The sequence below is a fragment of the Lycorma delicatula genome, chromosome 4, assembly GCF_047948215.1.
Source record: "Lycorma delicatula isolate Av1 chromosome 4, ASM4794821v1, whole genome shotgun sequence".
Lineage (NCBI taxonomy): Eukaryota > Metazoa > Arthropoda > Insecta > Hemiptera > Fulgoridae > Lycorma > Lycorma delicatula.
The window spans coordinates 64,643,216-64,660,447 of record NC_134458.1 but is presented as its reverse complement, the minus strand read 5'-3'; the positions used below and the strand labels follow the sequence as shown (position 1 = coordinate 64,660,447).

At 36.1% G+C, this 17,232-nt stretch overlaps 1 protein-coding gene across 10 annotated transcripts in view; it reads right to left on the bottom strand.

The window, feature by feature from the left end:
* LOC142323477 (paired amphipathic helix protein Sin3a-like) overlaps positions 1-17,232 on the bottom strand; it is a 100,108-nt gene continuing 82,876 nt past the window's right edge. For 9 of the 10 annotated variants that reach the window (XM_075363172.1, XM_075363175.1, XM_075363169.1 and 6 more), the window contains exons 22-24: positions 13,798-13,949; positions 11,605-11,734; positions 1-708 (exon numbers count right to left, since the gene is read on the bottom strand). In XM_075363172.1, the coding sequence (XP_075219287.1) occupies positions 478-708; positions 11,605-11,734; positions 13,798-13,949 (513 nt within the window). In that variant the 3' untranslated portion in view covers positions 1-477. The remainder of the gene's footprint in view (positions 709-11,604; positions 11,735-13,797; positions 13,950-17,232) is intronic. The other variant, XM_075363179.1, reaches the window with a different exon arrangement.

The window sequence follows — 17,232 nt, the reverse complement described above, 5'->3', positions numbered from 1 at the left end:
TTTTTAACAAATAAAAAATGATTGAAGATACAACACTCATTTCATTATCAGCAACACTACTTACAAAAAAGAAGTTAATATTTAATAATGTACTTAGAAAATGTCCTGAGCTGGTATCTTAAGAAAAAAATTTCACATTATTATTCCCTGTTAATAGAGGAAATAAACTTAAAAATGACTTTCAGAAAGATAATTTTAAAAATAATAATTATAAAACTTAAATTATGCAACAGTACTGAATGCTTGTTTTATACGAGAATTTCAAATACTTAAATTAATTTAACTGAAGTTAGAAGAAAAATGACATTCATAATACAATTAAAACAAAACAAACAGCACATATTATGCATAACAATACTGGTAATTTTAACGCAGTTACTTCCAACTAAGCCTTCAAGTCTTTCAAATTTTGCTCTCAATATAGGTTTATTGTTGACAGCAAATATGTATGTTTCTAAGTAATGCATAACATAGAGCTTATGTTTCTTCCAACCGTTTCACTCTGTAACGGTTATACGATCGATAAGGAGGTCGCTCGATGGGATTGTCTGTAAGAACTCGTGTCACATTCGCAATGGTATCAGGTGCACGACCCATCAACCAATCAGATGCTTCATCCGATTGAACCTGAGTGATGTGTTCAGATTTCCAGTTTTCATGCCATTTCCTGAATCTAGCAGCAAGCCTTCTGCTTAAGCTTGGATGAGACTGAAAAAAAAGGAAGAAATTCTAATGATATATTTGACTAAAAATAATTATTAATGTGATTAATAAAACATAATGTGCAAAATCTATAAGCGTTAACAAATGTAGCTATGTATCCAGATGGAATAAAAATAAATATGCTTAATGGCAGAAGACATTCTAGAAAACCTATTAACTAGCATAAAAGTAAGCCTCATGGAGAAACTGTGCTCAGTTAGAAACTAAGATGTATTATGAAAGAGTTCGGCACTAGCAATTAAAAAGTTTTATTCATCTGAACAACCCGTTTTGTTTTTCAATTGTCTGTTTTAAAATTATAACCAATTTTTGTATTCTAAACTCAGATTTATTATTAGTGTTCACAAATAATTACAGTATATTTAGAATTTACACTTGAAAAATACTCCTGTTTGACTGTTAATAGAACAGTGGTTAATAGAACCACAAAAATATTTACATTGAGGTCAGAAAGTTCAGGTCAGGTTAACCGTTTTTATATGGTATTATAATGAAACATAAAGCCATGCTATGTAACTGGATACCTCATTATTACTGTTAATTCATAAAAATTTGATACACAACTTGTTGATTTTTCAGTTTATTTATGTTTATAAAATTTAATCAGAAACTTCACATCTGATAATAAAGGAAACGTAAACAATTTTTAGTCACTTTTTAACTAGGCTGTTTTTGAAACCATGTAATATATAAATGCTGTAAAAATTTCTTTTTCAGCTACTTTTAATTTTTTGAAAATAATATAGCAAAATTTCTGCCTTCTACTGCACATGATGTACGAATCAGAACAGTTAAAAAAAACTACCGTACTCCTTCCAAAGACACTTGGTGAAATAGTACAGTTGTTATATTAATGTAGTAAAAGTCTAGATACTGAGGAAAATATCTAGCTTTTCAACAGGAAAAGCTCCGCCAATTCATTAGATCTTTGCTTTTGTTCGTAAAATTGAGACCAGAGCTTGGCAGTAGTGTGCAGGCAGTTATATTGATGCCGAAATTGGTCAATGAACTCTGACCAAACAAGTTGTAAGTCTTTGTATTGCCTGGCCCAGGACAGAGCCTCAACTTTCAGCTGCCCTTCGGTGTACACGGCCCATCGAGGCACTCTCTGTTCTTGCAGCTGAGTTTGTAGATAAGAGAGGAACAGTTCTGGGTCCTCATGTGGTAGACCGCTGAAGGTTGCCATTATCACTGGTGGAAATGCTGTACAGATGCCCACAACCAGGCAGTCTGTGATTTTGGTCTGTCGCCTAATATGTGGTCAGCAGAGGCATGGCTGTGATCAATCTTCTCCCCACATCGGGCACCACTTGCCGCTGAATTGCTTCAACGGCATGTGGCACAATATAACCCTGTAGTAGCCCTGAGAAGGGCTGTTGTTGTCATTGATCGCTCATTGTAATTTATAACCTGGTGGTTGCCCTGAAAAGGGCCACTGTTTTTTTAATTACTCTGAGAAGAGCTGTTGGGTTCGGAAGCTGGTCTCCGGCAAAGTCGACTTGGCTGTAGTTGGGGAGTTGCGGCTCATCCACTGAAATCAGACCAAGCTTCCCCTCAGCGATAGTTGGGTCTGCACTAAAGTGTGGCAGTGGTGGCCCCCAGAGCCCTGCAGTGTCGGTTGTCTTTTGCCAAGGCGATTCTCCTAAACAATCTTACACTGAGCTGGCTCCTGCTGCTGAGTCCGCTGGCCAGACAATTGAAGCTTGGCGAGCTGGAGCGAGAAGGTAGTGTTTGCATCCAGCGGCTCCCACAGCAGTCCAGCCAGGTCTGCTGCTCCGACGGGGATGTTGGCATCTGCCGGGAGGTTCCACGTTGAGGTGGCCAGGGAGAACTTCTTCCATCTTCTTCTTCTTGGTCAACAATAAATTAAAAATTCACTCGTGACCCTCTTTTACTAGAGCCTGAGAGTGGCCACAGCATCGCTATGGTAGGAGAACTGCGCGGCAGGAGTGATGCTTGTGCAAGTGCGTACGTGTACTGTGCTCCTGCTGACATCTGAGCTGCTATCATTCCCGTCCACTGATATTAAGTTAGGCATATATGTGGTAACAGTATATAACATGAACTGATTTATAAAATATAAGCTTTGATAAAATTATGCTAATTTTAATATCTTATTATCACTTATCTTACAAAATTAATAACAATCTTTTAATTATAAAAAGAAACTAGATAAATCATTATATCAACTAAGTATTTTTCCTTCATTATTTTAAGTTTTGCTGTATTTATTTTGTCTGTTTTATAATGCTGTACCATAACTGTTTGGATATGATTATTCAATGTGTTTCCATATCTTAATATAATTTTATTTATCTATTGCGCCAAACTGATAATGTAAATGGAGTTTAAAATTTACATATTTGTTTATACTTTTTAAACATATTACCTCCGTCTACGAATCATAAGACCTTGCCAATTGTGAGGGGGCTTGAGTACTTAGTGATACAGAGTAGCTAGACTGAAGGTGTAACCATATTGGAGAGGTATCAGTTGAGAGCCAGACTAAGGAATGTTTCCTGAAAGAGGGCAGCAGCTTTTTCAGTATTTGTTAAGGGCGTGAGTCAGAATGACTTAAACGGCCATATCAACATCACTCAGTCCTCTGAGTACTGCGCAGCTGAAAGCAATGGAAAACTACAGCTGCTTTTTTCCAAGAAAATGTAGCTCTCTGTATTTCCATGTATCAAAGATGGAGGTGTCTTCCTTGGTAAAATATTCTGGAGGTAAACTAGTACCCCGTTCGGATCTCCTGGTGGGGACCACTAAGGAAGGGGTCACCAGAAAATTAAAAAGAGTTGAAGCATGGAGTGTTAGAAGTCTAAAAAAGGTTGGTTGGTTAGAAAATTTAAAGAGGGAAATGGATAGGTTAAATGTAGATGTAATAGGAATAGCAAGGTTCGATGGGAAGAAGAAAACGACTTTTGGTCATGTGATTTTAGAATATTTATCTCAGCTTCAAATAAAGGGCAGGCAGGAGTAGGTTTCATAATGTACAAGACGATAGGGAAGAGAATAGACAAATGACAAGGCAACTCCGACGTAGAAGCAACCTGGCTCCATGGTGTCATTAATGCCTGGAGCACCATTTCCACAGGGACTGCCCAATAAGGAAGTCGCAGCAGGGAAACGAGTAAGGGTCCCGGCTGTGGAGCGCTCAATCAACTGGGCTCAGACATCCCTACAATCACTATTGAAGTAGCAGGACGATTCATGAAAGCAGCCATAGATTCTGCGGTTAACTTCAGCTTTGGAAGTGCTGAGCTGTTACTGTGGCAAGCCAATTCCAACATAGACATCAAGATCTGGGATTGAATTCTACTTTGTGCCATACCATAGGAGTGGTGCAAATAGAGCTTCTCTGCGACGACATGAAAATTCCCACAACGTTTCTGCTAGTTCCGGGGCTTTGGGAAGAAATCATCTTAGGACATGACTGGCTGAGGGAGCAACAAGCCGTGTTGGATTAGTCGTAGCTGCCTCCATCTGGGTAGGGAAACCTGCAAAACTGTTTTTTGGCACGATCAACCTGAACCTGTGGCATTGACACTGGACTGGTCAGCAGTGAAAAGTACAGTATCCCCTGAGGTAAAGACAAAATTGGAGATGGTGTTGAAGTGGCATCAGGGAGTATTTTCCAGCACTTCCTTGCAACCAACTTGGTCAGTAGTACATGGACCTGACTTTAGGAAGGAAGCCAGCTGTTTTGCTTACTGATGTACTGGTACGGCAAAGAAAAGAAACTGACTATAACAGAACAAATGGAAGAGATGCTGAAGCAAGAGGTGATACAGTTGTCGATATTGCCTTACAACTCCCTAGTAGTCATTGCTAAGAAGGACTCTTCACCACATTTTTGTGTAGACGTCTCAACAGTATCACAGATGTGGAATCACCACTCCCACTGATCTATGAGACTATTACAGACTTGGGAAGCGCCTGTGTCTTCTTGACAATCTACCTTAAATGTGTATATTGGCATATACCCCTGGAGAAATCAGCCAAACGTTTTACAGCCTTTTCAGTTTCAGATGGCAGCCAATACCAGTTCTGAGTTCACTCTAATGAACTCAAATGCCTCGCTCTGGTGTTTGCAATCAAACGCTATTGACTGTACCTCGAAGACTGAACTTTCATCCTCAGAACGGACAAGGCTTTGACATGGTTAAGGCAGGCCACCGGGCAGAAAACAAAATATGCTCGCTGGGCCTTATTGGTTCAAAGTTTCAAGTTTATATTAGAGGACTGTCCTGGCTGGGAGGATGAACTACCAGATCTGTTGTCAAGAGAACCAGTTGAAGAAGAAAATCTAAAATGGTGCGTGATGAGGATATACTACATCCAACAGAACGCCATCAAGAAGAGTGGAGCAGTTACACCCTGATTGCAAGAAGTCGTCGCCACTTCCCTGTTCCAACAGGTGCGGGAAGCACAAGAAGCCAACGATTACACCAGGATCCAAATTTGGTCCCAGGCACTCAACTCAGAATGGACAAAGATGGCATATGGACAGAAGGGTGCAGCTCTAGGGCAGGACCCTAACAAGTGGGAGTGTACATCCCACCCGGCAATTGCTTAGTTGTCATATTATACTACAAACATGCTCTGGAAGCCGGTCATCCCAGGGCAGAAGAGACCTGGCAGGCGATCCACCAATACTAGGATTGGCAGGGTCTTATGAAGGATGTTCAGCAGTACATATGGGAGTGCCCCACATGCGCCAGCTACAAAGGGCCAAACCCTTCACCAGACAATCAGCGACCCCAAAGGCCTACCTACAGCTTGTTGAAGCATGTGGCAGTTGACTTAATGGGTCCATACCCAGAAATGAAATGAGGCAACAGGTTCCTAGTGATGGTGAATGACCTGTTTTCTCGCTGGGTATAGGTTAGGCCTGTTCCTTGAGCTGACATGGACACCATCTTCAATTGTTTGGAGGAGGAAGTGTTTTGCCGCTGGGGCTATCCTGATAGATAACAAGACTGTGCTCACAAGCCAGAAGTGGAGGAAGTTATGCTGCCAACAACACATTGCTTACTGGAACACCCGTATACCATCCACAGGCAAATCCCACGAAGCGTTGTAATGAGGTGAAAAAAACACTGAGAATAGCCCTGGAGCAGGATGCCCAATACCTAACCTGGGATAAGTGTGCCATGAGTGCTATTTGCAATTAGAAATCAGGCTAACACCACAACTGGGATGCCACCAAACAAACTGCTCATTGGGAGACAGTTAAAGAGACCTGGCGACTGGTAGCAGCACACCAAGAGGTTTACTGTCAAAAGAAGTTCATAGACAACAGAGAAGAGTAACCAACATTAGAGGTGGACAACCAAGTGTTCGTCAGGCAGCACACCGGCCATGCTCGCAATGCAGGATTCGAGGCTCCATGGGAAGGCCTGTACATGGTCCTTCAATGAACAGGGCAAGTTTATGAAATCGACCAGAAAGACATCCAGCTAAAGGTCTCCGGACTGAAACCTGCACATCACACCCTGACAACTACAGCAAGATCCATACAATGTGGATCTGTATGCGCTGCCTATGTGGGGGGGGGGGGGTATTGTTACAACATATATATGCCTAACTTAATATCGGTGGACAGCAATTGTAGCAGCTCAAATGTCAGCAGAAGCACAGTACATGTATGCGCTTGCACAAGCATCACTCCTGCCACGCATATCTTTCACCATAGTGGTGCTGTGGCCCCCCCACTCTCAGGCTCCAATAAGAGCATGCACGAGTCAATTTTTAATTCATCATTGACCACCACCTGGAGAAGACCAAGACGAAGATGGAAGAAGTTCCCTGGCCACCTCAAGGCAGATACCAACACCCCTGCTAGAGCAGCAGGCATGGCTGGCCCGCCGAGAGAGCCATTAGACGCAAACGCTACCTTCCCGTTACAGCTTGCTGGGCTTCAATTGTCCTGGCCGGTGAACTCAGCAGCTGGAGCCAGCTCAGCATTGGATCGCTCAGGGAGAACTATCTCGGTGTAAGATGACTAACGCCGACCCGACACTGCAGGGCTCTGGGGGCCACCACCACCACACTGTAGTGGAGACCCAACTGCCGCTGAGGGGAAGCTTGGTCTGATTTCAATGGACGAGCCCCAACTCCCCGACTGCAGCCAAATCAACTTTCCCGGAGATTAGCTTCCAGACCCAACAGCTCTTCTCTCAGAGCTAATGCAAAAAATGGCAGCCCTTTTCAGGGCTATCACAAGGTTATAAATTACAACGAATCGTTGAAGCCAATCAACGACAACAGCCCTTCTCAGGGTTACTACACGGTTATGCAGTGCCATGTGCCGTCAAAGCCATTCGGCGTCAGTATGTTTAATTACATTATTCTGGATGACGTCCATTCATTCAAGGGCCATATATTTCTATGATTGTTACATTATTATTAATAGTTTTACATGGAATGTGGTTCAAGCTTCTACAGGAAACAGGCCCCCCCCTACCCGTAATCAAGCTCATTAAAGAAAATTTATTTTCTATGGTTCATTTTTGCAATTATATCTGTTAAATTGTGTTAGATATTAAAAGTTACACTGGTGTCAATGCAATATTTTCTGCAAATTAGGCATTTTAATGACATTAAAATTCAATGTTGGATGAACACGGTTAGATTGTCAAGCAAGATGTTGAATGATAATGGTAATAAAAAAATCTCAGATTTAAAGAATGAAAACAGAAAATTACAAAATATCCAGACTAGTAATAATTAAGGCTTTATCAAATTATAATTTTCAGTGCAGTAGATATGGTTTTCTGAGTAGACAAGGTTAATGCACCTAGGACTCCACAAGAAAATGTAAGTTATATTTTGGATGTTATGTACGGCAGTAGCTTTTAAAACTGATTGAACAAGAATTAAATATTGTTAGAGGGCTCCCTCATGAGATGCTACTTATTCACAGATTTAAAAAAATACATTTATCGGTGTAATGGATGAAATTAATTTCTTCATAAAAAAATCTAAATAAAAATAAATTTAAAACAGCATTTTTTAATATGGTTCTGTTTAAGCCAATCTTTATCAAATACAGGTTAAATTAAAATAAGTTAACAAGGCCAAAGATAAGTTTTTCAAAAGATGGACATCTACTGTTACTATTTGTCCATGTGTCAGAGAAAGGGATAATTCACTTAAGAGAAAAATAGAACAGGGTTTGATGCATTCTTTTTTAGCGCAGAGGAAAATTGGAAAAGAAAGTTAGTGAAGATATGTGAAGTTATGTGGAGGGGAGAATAAAAACCTTGTTCTGAAATGTGAATGAGTTTAAGAATTTGCAAGATCTTGACAAATGGAATAATGAATACAATTTACTGTGTATGCATCTCATGTTGATAAGAGTTTATCTAGTATCAATTTTTATCTGAATATAAACTTGAATAGGAGGGATAATGTTAACAGTGAATTGGTTATCGTTTTCTAAAGGAAATTTGCATAGGTTACCTATACAAATTTCCTTTAGAAAATCTAGATTAGTTGTCACTCTGGACATTTGTTCAAAATGTATTTTTGACAAATTTGTTTTTAATAATTTTATGTGTATTTTAAGCCATCTCCACCTCCATTAGTGTTTAGACTTGGTATTAACAAGGCTGTTGAGAATACTGGAGTACGTTCTATTATAGTAGGGGAACACAACTGCCAAGTTGGTGATCTAAATGTATGTCCCAAAGAATTGTTTGAAGGTAGTTCTCTTTTTTGATAAGCGTTACACAGTGGGTGGAATTATAAATTCCAAATGGGTGTACGATCAGTTGAACTAATGGAACAGAATTTTTTATTTTTAATTAATGGTAGATCACAGAGTGACCAGAGAGGGGATGTAACATTTACTAGTAATTTAGGTACTGGTATGCCTGATGTAATACAATGAATATTGAATTTTATAATTGCAGAGGGTCCTCTACTAATTTGTAAAAAAAAGTTAGTAAACAAAAAATGGACATAAATGAAGAATATGAAATGGGATGATACTAAAAGTTCAGAATTTATAAAAAGACTGTTCATTCATTTTACTACATGCATCAGTGACTTCTTCTACTGCTGGACAACTTAACTTACAGGAGGTGGGTGATTTGCAAGGAATCCAGTGATCTTGGAATGAAGCAAATAATATGTAACATTAATGAGTATAACTGTATTAATAAATTCTGGTTTGATGCTGTGTGTTGGGTAAAGAAAAGAGGTTAAAAAATTAATGGTGGTGATAAAAAAAAATTCTGATTTATTTATCAATATAATGTAGTTATATTTTTTTCAAAATATAAAAAAAAAAAACAAAATTTGAAATGCTCAAAGATACTGGAATCTTGTCTTGAGATAAGGGGAATGTCTGATAATTGTAGACATACCCCTTGTCAACTGTCTTTTTGAAGATTCTTATAAATTGTTTGTAACTGAATTAAGTGTTGTATTATTGTCTGCAGAAAAATTGGTTAAAAATCTAGATACAGAGGAGAGAGAAACTATAGAATGAATATTTTTTTTAGAGTGATAAAACTTTTGATAGAGGTAGCTGTCATTTTTTTTTGTCATTTCAGATCAGTGAGCACTGGCAAATGATCATGGAAAAACTAATGCCGCAGAAACGTTTACAAATTGTGGAAATATATTTCCAAAATCAATGTTCTGTTCGCTAAACACAGAGCACATAGTAATTTTTAAGATGCACCATGTGATTGTCCATCAGAACAACTTATTTGTTGAACTGTTGATAAATTTCAAAAACATTTACTCTAGTCAATGAAAAACTAACAAGACAAAGATCTGTACGTACAGATGAAAATATTGGTGCGGTCAGTGATAATGTTGAAGAAAATCCAAATGTGTCTATTCATTGCCATTGGACTTTGTCCGTTAACTACATGGAAAATTTTATGGAAAGATGTTATCTTGGTCTACAGCCACACAAGATGCAAGAACTGAAGCCACAAGACCATAATAAATGTCGTTTGTTTGGTGAATGGTGCCTAAATCAGTTGGAAACTAATCCACTATTTTATAAAAAAAATTTTGTTTAGTGACTAAGCTCATTTCTGGTTAAATGGTTATTTCAACAAGCACAATTACTGTATATGGAGTAAGATCAATCCTGGGGAAATTTAAGTCTCCATCGCATCCTGAAAAATGGACTGTACGGTGTGGGTTATATGCTGGAGGCATTGTCGGTCCCTATTTCTTTAAAAATGAGGCTGTCAATGGTGATCGTTACAGATCAATGATCAGTAATTATTTGTTTCCAAATTTGCATGACATCGATCTGCAACAGTTTTGGTTTCAAAAGGATGGTGCCACACCGAAACGATCAGTTTATTGAAACAACAATTTAGCGACAAAATTTCATGAAATGGTCCAGTGAAATGGCTTCCAAGATCATGTGACCTAACACCAGTGGAGACTTCACATATCCCCAGACAAAATAACTTTGGGGATATGTGAAGTCTCTGGTTTATGCTGATAAACCAGCAACAATTGACACTTTGGAAGCAAAAATAACTCGTGTTATTAATGAAATAAGTCCCCAATTACTTGAAAAAGTGGTTCAAAACTGGACTGATCGAATACGGTTCGTTCATAAATGATAGTCGAGGTGGACATATGCCAGGAATTATTTTCAAAAATTAAATGGCAGAAATTTATCTTTCAGATGAAAACAAAATTGGCTTCAAACTTACCTTTTTATGTGTTTTATTTCAATTCAAAGTTCTATCATTCTAAAAAAAAACACCCATTATATAACATTTTTATTTTATATTCATTAGTTTAATAAAAAAATAAGAAACAAGGGTGGTAGTTTGTATACTACAGCTGTAGATTTCATATGCGCATTTGATTCTATTGTTAGGAATAAACTTTGGGTTAAATTGTTTAAGATGAGTTTCGATTCTAAATTAATTAATTTGTTAAAGAATATCTACATATGTATCACAAGAAGAATAAAATGTTCTAATATTTTAACGGACCTGGTTGAAATAATGGACAGGGTGTTACAGGATGATCTGGCCAGATCAAATCTACTTTATTACAAAATACTGCAAAAACTTTAACCAAAGTTTCATGGATGTTAGCTCAAGAACGACTATCTACACCATAGGCAATCGGCATATTTCTGTATATCAAGTGTCCCTGCTGATTATAACCAACATAATTTGACAGATTAATTAACAATAAATATGAAACATAGTAAAAACATTGAAATTAGTAGTGTATACCCTTGCCAGGTCACACGTCAAGTGTTAATGCTATTGTAGATTGTTAAAGAATAAGATTTGCACATGTATGTAAGTGTAAAATGGTACTTCTAATGTTTTTATCTCGCATCTTTCTTTTCTTGAAATTAACATTTTTTAATGTTATTGGGAAATTTTGAAAAAACTATTAAAACTTTTTACCACTGGGTTAAGTTCTTTTGAACCTGCATTTTGAGGCCTTCAATTTACATAAAAACAATAGAGGGGACTACATCTTCCTGATGGTTCTAGTCTTAAAAGAAAATGCTTTTGGGTTTAGGACCTCTTGAGAGGTGTAGCCTGATGCAGAGAAAAGTTCCAAATCACATGACATGTGATTCTGAAGTAATCTCTTGCTTTTGATCCTGAACTTGTTTCTATGTGTAAAAAAAATATTTAAAGAAAGCTATCACTCCCAAGGAAATTATAGAGCAAGTTTTAGAATTTTTCTGCTGTAAAGGGAACAAAAATTGGCTTTTTTTTGCAAGGTCTACTTACGGGCTGAAATTTGTGTCTGTGAGAATCAGTCAGTATCACTTTATGCAATAAAAATACAGGCAGTCAATTTAAAACAATAAAATAAGTCTTTAATTTCTTTACACTGTAAATATTGGGGAAAAAAATTTACCTGTCTTGCTTTACACAATGCATGTCTCTTGTAGAGATAATTTTCCTTATCGACAACAAACACCATACGATAAGAACGTAAATTAAATCTACACTGTGTATCATCATATGATTCTATCTTCAAAGAGTCGCTGAAAAAATAAATAAAAAAATTAAGTAACGTTATCATGGTGATGATCGGAACTGCAGTACATGTTGTACTGCAATTCAAAGTGAAATAAAAATAAAGAAGCTAAAATAAATTTACTAATAGGAACATACGATAATATACCATTAGAGCAAGCACATGATTAATAAAACAAATTATGAAATAATAGATTAAAACATTAGTTTTAACTTAAATATTTAATTTTAATATATTATTCATAATATAATCTGTAACACATAAAGTACAAAATTTAGTATGCAAATACTTTAAATACACCTTTCATTTAAATTACAAAACAGATACTTACATTCCATCTAGTTTAAAAATGTGATCTATTTACTTTAAAAGAATCATAGATTAATGGTTTTCTCATATACTAGATATATGATGATAAAACCTGCACAGAACCAGGTGATGTACTTCAATAAAAAATTATATTCTCATAAATATAAAGAAAACAATCAATGGAGCAAGATTAATGCTCATGAACTGATGCTTTCCACACATAAAACTAAAAATAAAGCCTTGGAATGAATAGATTTTCTCAGCATGCCAGAAATGATTGGACTGTAAGAGAATGAATGACAACAAGCATTTATCCATTAGTTTATTCAATAACAAAATAAATTCTTGAATATAAATTTTAAGATCAGGAAATTACAATGTGTAAAAAAACATATACAATTAACTGCAGCCTGTAAAATATTTGAGTTAACTGACAAAAGAGTTAGCTTCTCATTATTTAAATCATCAGTTACGTAGATTTGCTTTCTTAGCATCTCCCTTTATCAAATTTCTTCTGTCACTGGCATTACATCTCAGTACATCCATACATCTAGATTTTAGTGACAGAAGGCCTTTCTTCACTCCAGACATCTTATCCCCCTGTCATCAGGAAAGGAGGAGGTAGATGATTGATCTACTGTGGGGAGTCTCTGAAGTTGACAATCTAATGTTCTTGGTGTTCTACTCAAAATATCACCTTGTAAGGGAGTTAATTTATCTTACAGAAACTGTTCAAACACATAAAACAATACTGGAATTTAAATATAAGCTCAGATTTTTACTACAAATCAAATTAATCATAATTAGAACCATAGAAAATTTTTTAGAGAAAAAATGATGCAGAAATTTTTATTTCTTACTATATAACATCACATCTTAAAAGGGGATTAAAATCTATCTGACAAATTGCTAAAACAAAACTAATAACATATGTGTGTACATAATTTTTCCTGAAATCATTAGGTGAAGCAAGACGAAAATTTCTAGACCAGTTTAAGATGGTCATATGAACTACGTAACTTGAATTTACAACCAATTTGTCAGTCAGTGAACTTTTGTTCAACAAATTTCTGTTACATTAATATATCTTACGTCAGGGGTCTAGCTGAACAATTTGTAATAGTCAGAAACTTTTACACGCTGACTGATTCTGGAAGTGAGCAAGGATATTTCTTAGGAAGCTGAGAATCCCTTTTATAAATAAAGGATTCTACACAGAGGTAGAGCCTGCCTATGCACCTTTAGTATAATCTGATGGGAGCTACCTGTGGACTAAACATGATTCTATTTTCTATTCAATAGTAGCAAAATAAGTGAAAATGACAAAGTGGTTTTAGAGTAGTCTACCTTCTGAATGAGAAATACATTAATACATATATATTTACTCATTTATTAAAATATACTAGGATTTACAAAATAAAAAATTAATTTAAAATTTTTAATAAATAATTAATGGTTTAAAATAACATCACAGCTACTATTGCTTTATGTTTTATCTAATTTTATGTAACAATACATCACATAAAATGTAACTTTTTTCAATACAATAATACAGTTTAATTTTTTACACATTGTTATGTTTCTGGCATCATTAAACATATCTGCTTTATCTTTACTAAGTAAATCAGAAATATGAACAAATACCTGGTTCATGACTATAGTAAATATTATTCAAGAATACCTTGAAAGAAAAAGTGGAAATTTTTCAAAAAATAAAGAAACATGCACTGAACTATTGAATAAATAAATTATTTATCATACTTAGACTTCTGATTCAGGTTTTGGTTTGAGTTAGAACAGGCATCATTCATTTGCTCATATCTTCTGCCAACCTTATCTCTCCATTTTTTAACATTTCTTGATAAAAATACGGCTTTAGACCATTGTCCGCGTTCATCATCCCCATCTAAACACTAAAAATTATATTAAAAAGTTAATTTTAAGCAAGAAAAAAGAAAATTTATCAATTTTAACTAATATAGTTGTTTTTTATCGCTAAAATATTATAACAGCAGATTCAGGTTCATAATAAGACAATAAACTACATCTGCAATAACTTGATGGTTCTGTGACACATGGAACATGTTTAATAACCCAGACAACTGACATCACATTGAATACTTCTATAGATCACAAAAAAAGTTAAAAGAGATCAGGTGCAGGTTCACTTCTAGTTTTCACTGTAGTACCTGTTTTATGGTAGTTAATCACTATAGTCGATTCATTATTTATAACACTGAAAAAGTACTCTGATTTCATTGTGTAACTAATAGGACAAAGCAGTGGTTCTCAAGAGCCACTTCTACTACAAATTAGTAGAAGCAGAACTCTTTTTACATTTATTCAAATGAAAACTCATTATTTTATTAAAAAAAATTGGTTTAATAAAAATAATCCTTCAAAATAATAAAAATACAGTCAATATCTTCTCAGGGTACTTTGTAATAAGTTTATGAAAAACCTGAAATTGTAAATCAAATGTGAATAATGAAATTACTATTCGAAGCCAAAGAATGCTGCACTCTATCGTCTTATTGGGTGCCACTGATGGTCTCCTAGAATCATAAAACTTGAGGAAGCTATTGGGGACTAAGTTTATTGACATCACAGAGTTTTCACATATCAATCATCTAAGACATCCTTGTTTAAATAATGATGAACTGGGCAAATATTCATCTTAAACAATGAAATGTAATTGCTTTGAAAAGCATGAGTAACTTCCATTTATTACTACCAGATACAACAGAACAGTGATGATGTCCACAATTTTTTTTGAGTTTGTAGCACTTAAAGCATAACCATCTGGTGTGGTCAAATAAAATAAACTGTATTCATCAACATTATAAACATATCTACAGAAAATTTCTATTAGGTTATTATACTTTCATTTTTTAGAATTTTTGACATTAGCGCTAGCTTTTCATTCATAAGCTTCCTTAAACCAAATCGGTTCTATTCACTTCTAGTGAAATAAGCTGTAATTTTTAAAATCATTAATATTTAGCTTTTTGCTTTAAGTAATGGACCTCTCTAACAGACTGATCTCAAGCAGTAACATGAGAAAACCACCAATTCAAAGTTTACTCAATAAGTAGCAGATCCTTGCCTCAAGTTTGACCTCAGCCACTTAACATTCCACTTGCCATATTTTTCAGCAAGATAAGAGATTGTAGTTTTCAGTACTCCGTTAGTTCTGCCAGTTTATATCAATTATTATTACTGGGGAAGTTTTCATTTTGTTAAAGAACTAATTTGTTCAACCAAAACCATGCCACTATGCAGTATATTCTTAGTTTAAAAAAAAACAAAAAACAACAGGATTACTAAAAAGTAATTTTTTACACAATAAAAAAAAAAACAATCTCTAGTGTCATATGACAGTACAGATTGTTTGGTAGTAGTATAGGCAAATAGATAAATCAAGTAAGATAAGTGGTCTAGTAAGTACACATTAACTAGTCCGGGGAACATTTCTAGTATCAATTGCTAACCTAGTTAGTTGTACACTGTGGTTAGCTAATTACAGTCTTGGCACACTAGCTGGCTGTAATTCTATTTGCTGTCAATTGTGTTAATTTAATCATAAACAGTGGGAGATGAGTAGGTTACACCAATCTTAAGTCCTTCTGCTCAAATGTAAGGGGTACCTTTTTCCAATTATTTTCTCAGTATACAACAGCTATGTGACAGCTGTCTAGGCAACTTTTATTACTTTTTCTACTTGCTCTCTTTCCCTCTCTCCTCTCCTTTGTTCTTCCCATTCCTTTACTTTAAAGTAAATTAAAGCTATTTTAAGTTTCAAAGTAATGGTCGAACTAATACTGTACAAGACTACACTTCATTTACACTCATACCTATCATCTTCATTCATCCTCTGATATAATATTCAAACAGTAATTCCCGAAGGCTAAACAGGAAAAAGATAGAAGTTTCAAAGTAAATTAAACAAATTTAATAAAATATTGATAAAACATGCCCTCAATGGAGTCCGACAAGACCGGGGTCTAATTTGGACCTTAAGACATTGTGATCTCAAACACAACATTGGAGATTGAGATCCTCCATGATCTGGTTCAAGCTAACATTAATAGTCAACACTTTCAAGGGTTCAGGGAAAGCCATTCAAGGGGGGGAAACTGTCCAAAGCTGCACCCACATGGAGAAAGCTTGGGAGTAATGAGTTACACTCGCTAATTTCTCAGAGGGTGCTGAAGAGGAGGTTGTAGACTTCAATCACAGAAGTTGGCCTGTGGACTGCTTTGAGAAGTTTGAGCGTGTTAATCAGTCTGTGTGGAACTTTTATGACGCAGATATGGTGACTGTCCTTGATCTGGTGGCCAGCAACAAGGACATTGTGCAAAAGGCTTTCATTAGGATCTCCTGGCTTTGGCCACTTGTGGAGGTGGGGAACAGGGTGAAACCTGGCCAGGTCCTGGAGTAAAGACCTGCTGAAGGTTTCATTGTTAATGATGGAGTGGAAGTCACACTGCATCACACCTCTAGTTTTTGTTACCTCCAAGGGAGGCAAGGAAGAACAGACTGTTCATGAAGTGCAATGGCAGCTTTCAAAGATCATGGAGTGGTAAACCCAAAACCCTAGGTTGAACCTTCATGTACCAGCCTTGTGGAATATCTGGCAGAAGCTTGTGGTTTTCAATGAAGGGCTGGGTTTCGACAGGCCCAACAAAAGATGGCTCCGTGTAGTGCAGCAAGAAGCTGCTTAGATAAAAGTAATAAAATCTAATGGAAAATCTTCCATTGACGCTGAGATCAATTAAGGATGTCCTCAATGCTACAGTCGCTCCATGAGACCATTAACCTTCAAGCACTCGTGAAGGAGGCAGATTGGCAGCCTTTTTAATATTTTTTGGTTTTATTGTGAAGGAGGCAGATTGGCAGCCTTTTTAATATTTTTTGGTTTTATTAGTAAGGAGTTTAATTTGCCAGTTGGGCCTTTAGGTATTTTCAAATGAACTATTCAGAGACAAGATCCTGTTATAAGACTGTGCAGACTGTTGACCATGTGAGGGAGTGGCGAAAAAAGGTTAATTCCCAAGGGTCTGCGTACAGCCAACCTATGCCTATGTGAGCCCTTGTGTTATAAAACAAGTGTTCACTCTGACCAGTGTGACTACTGTGCATCTGTTCATTAAACTATAATGTAAGTAAATATTTCTACTTTTTTATTTTTTTTTA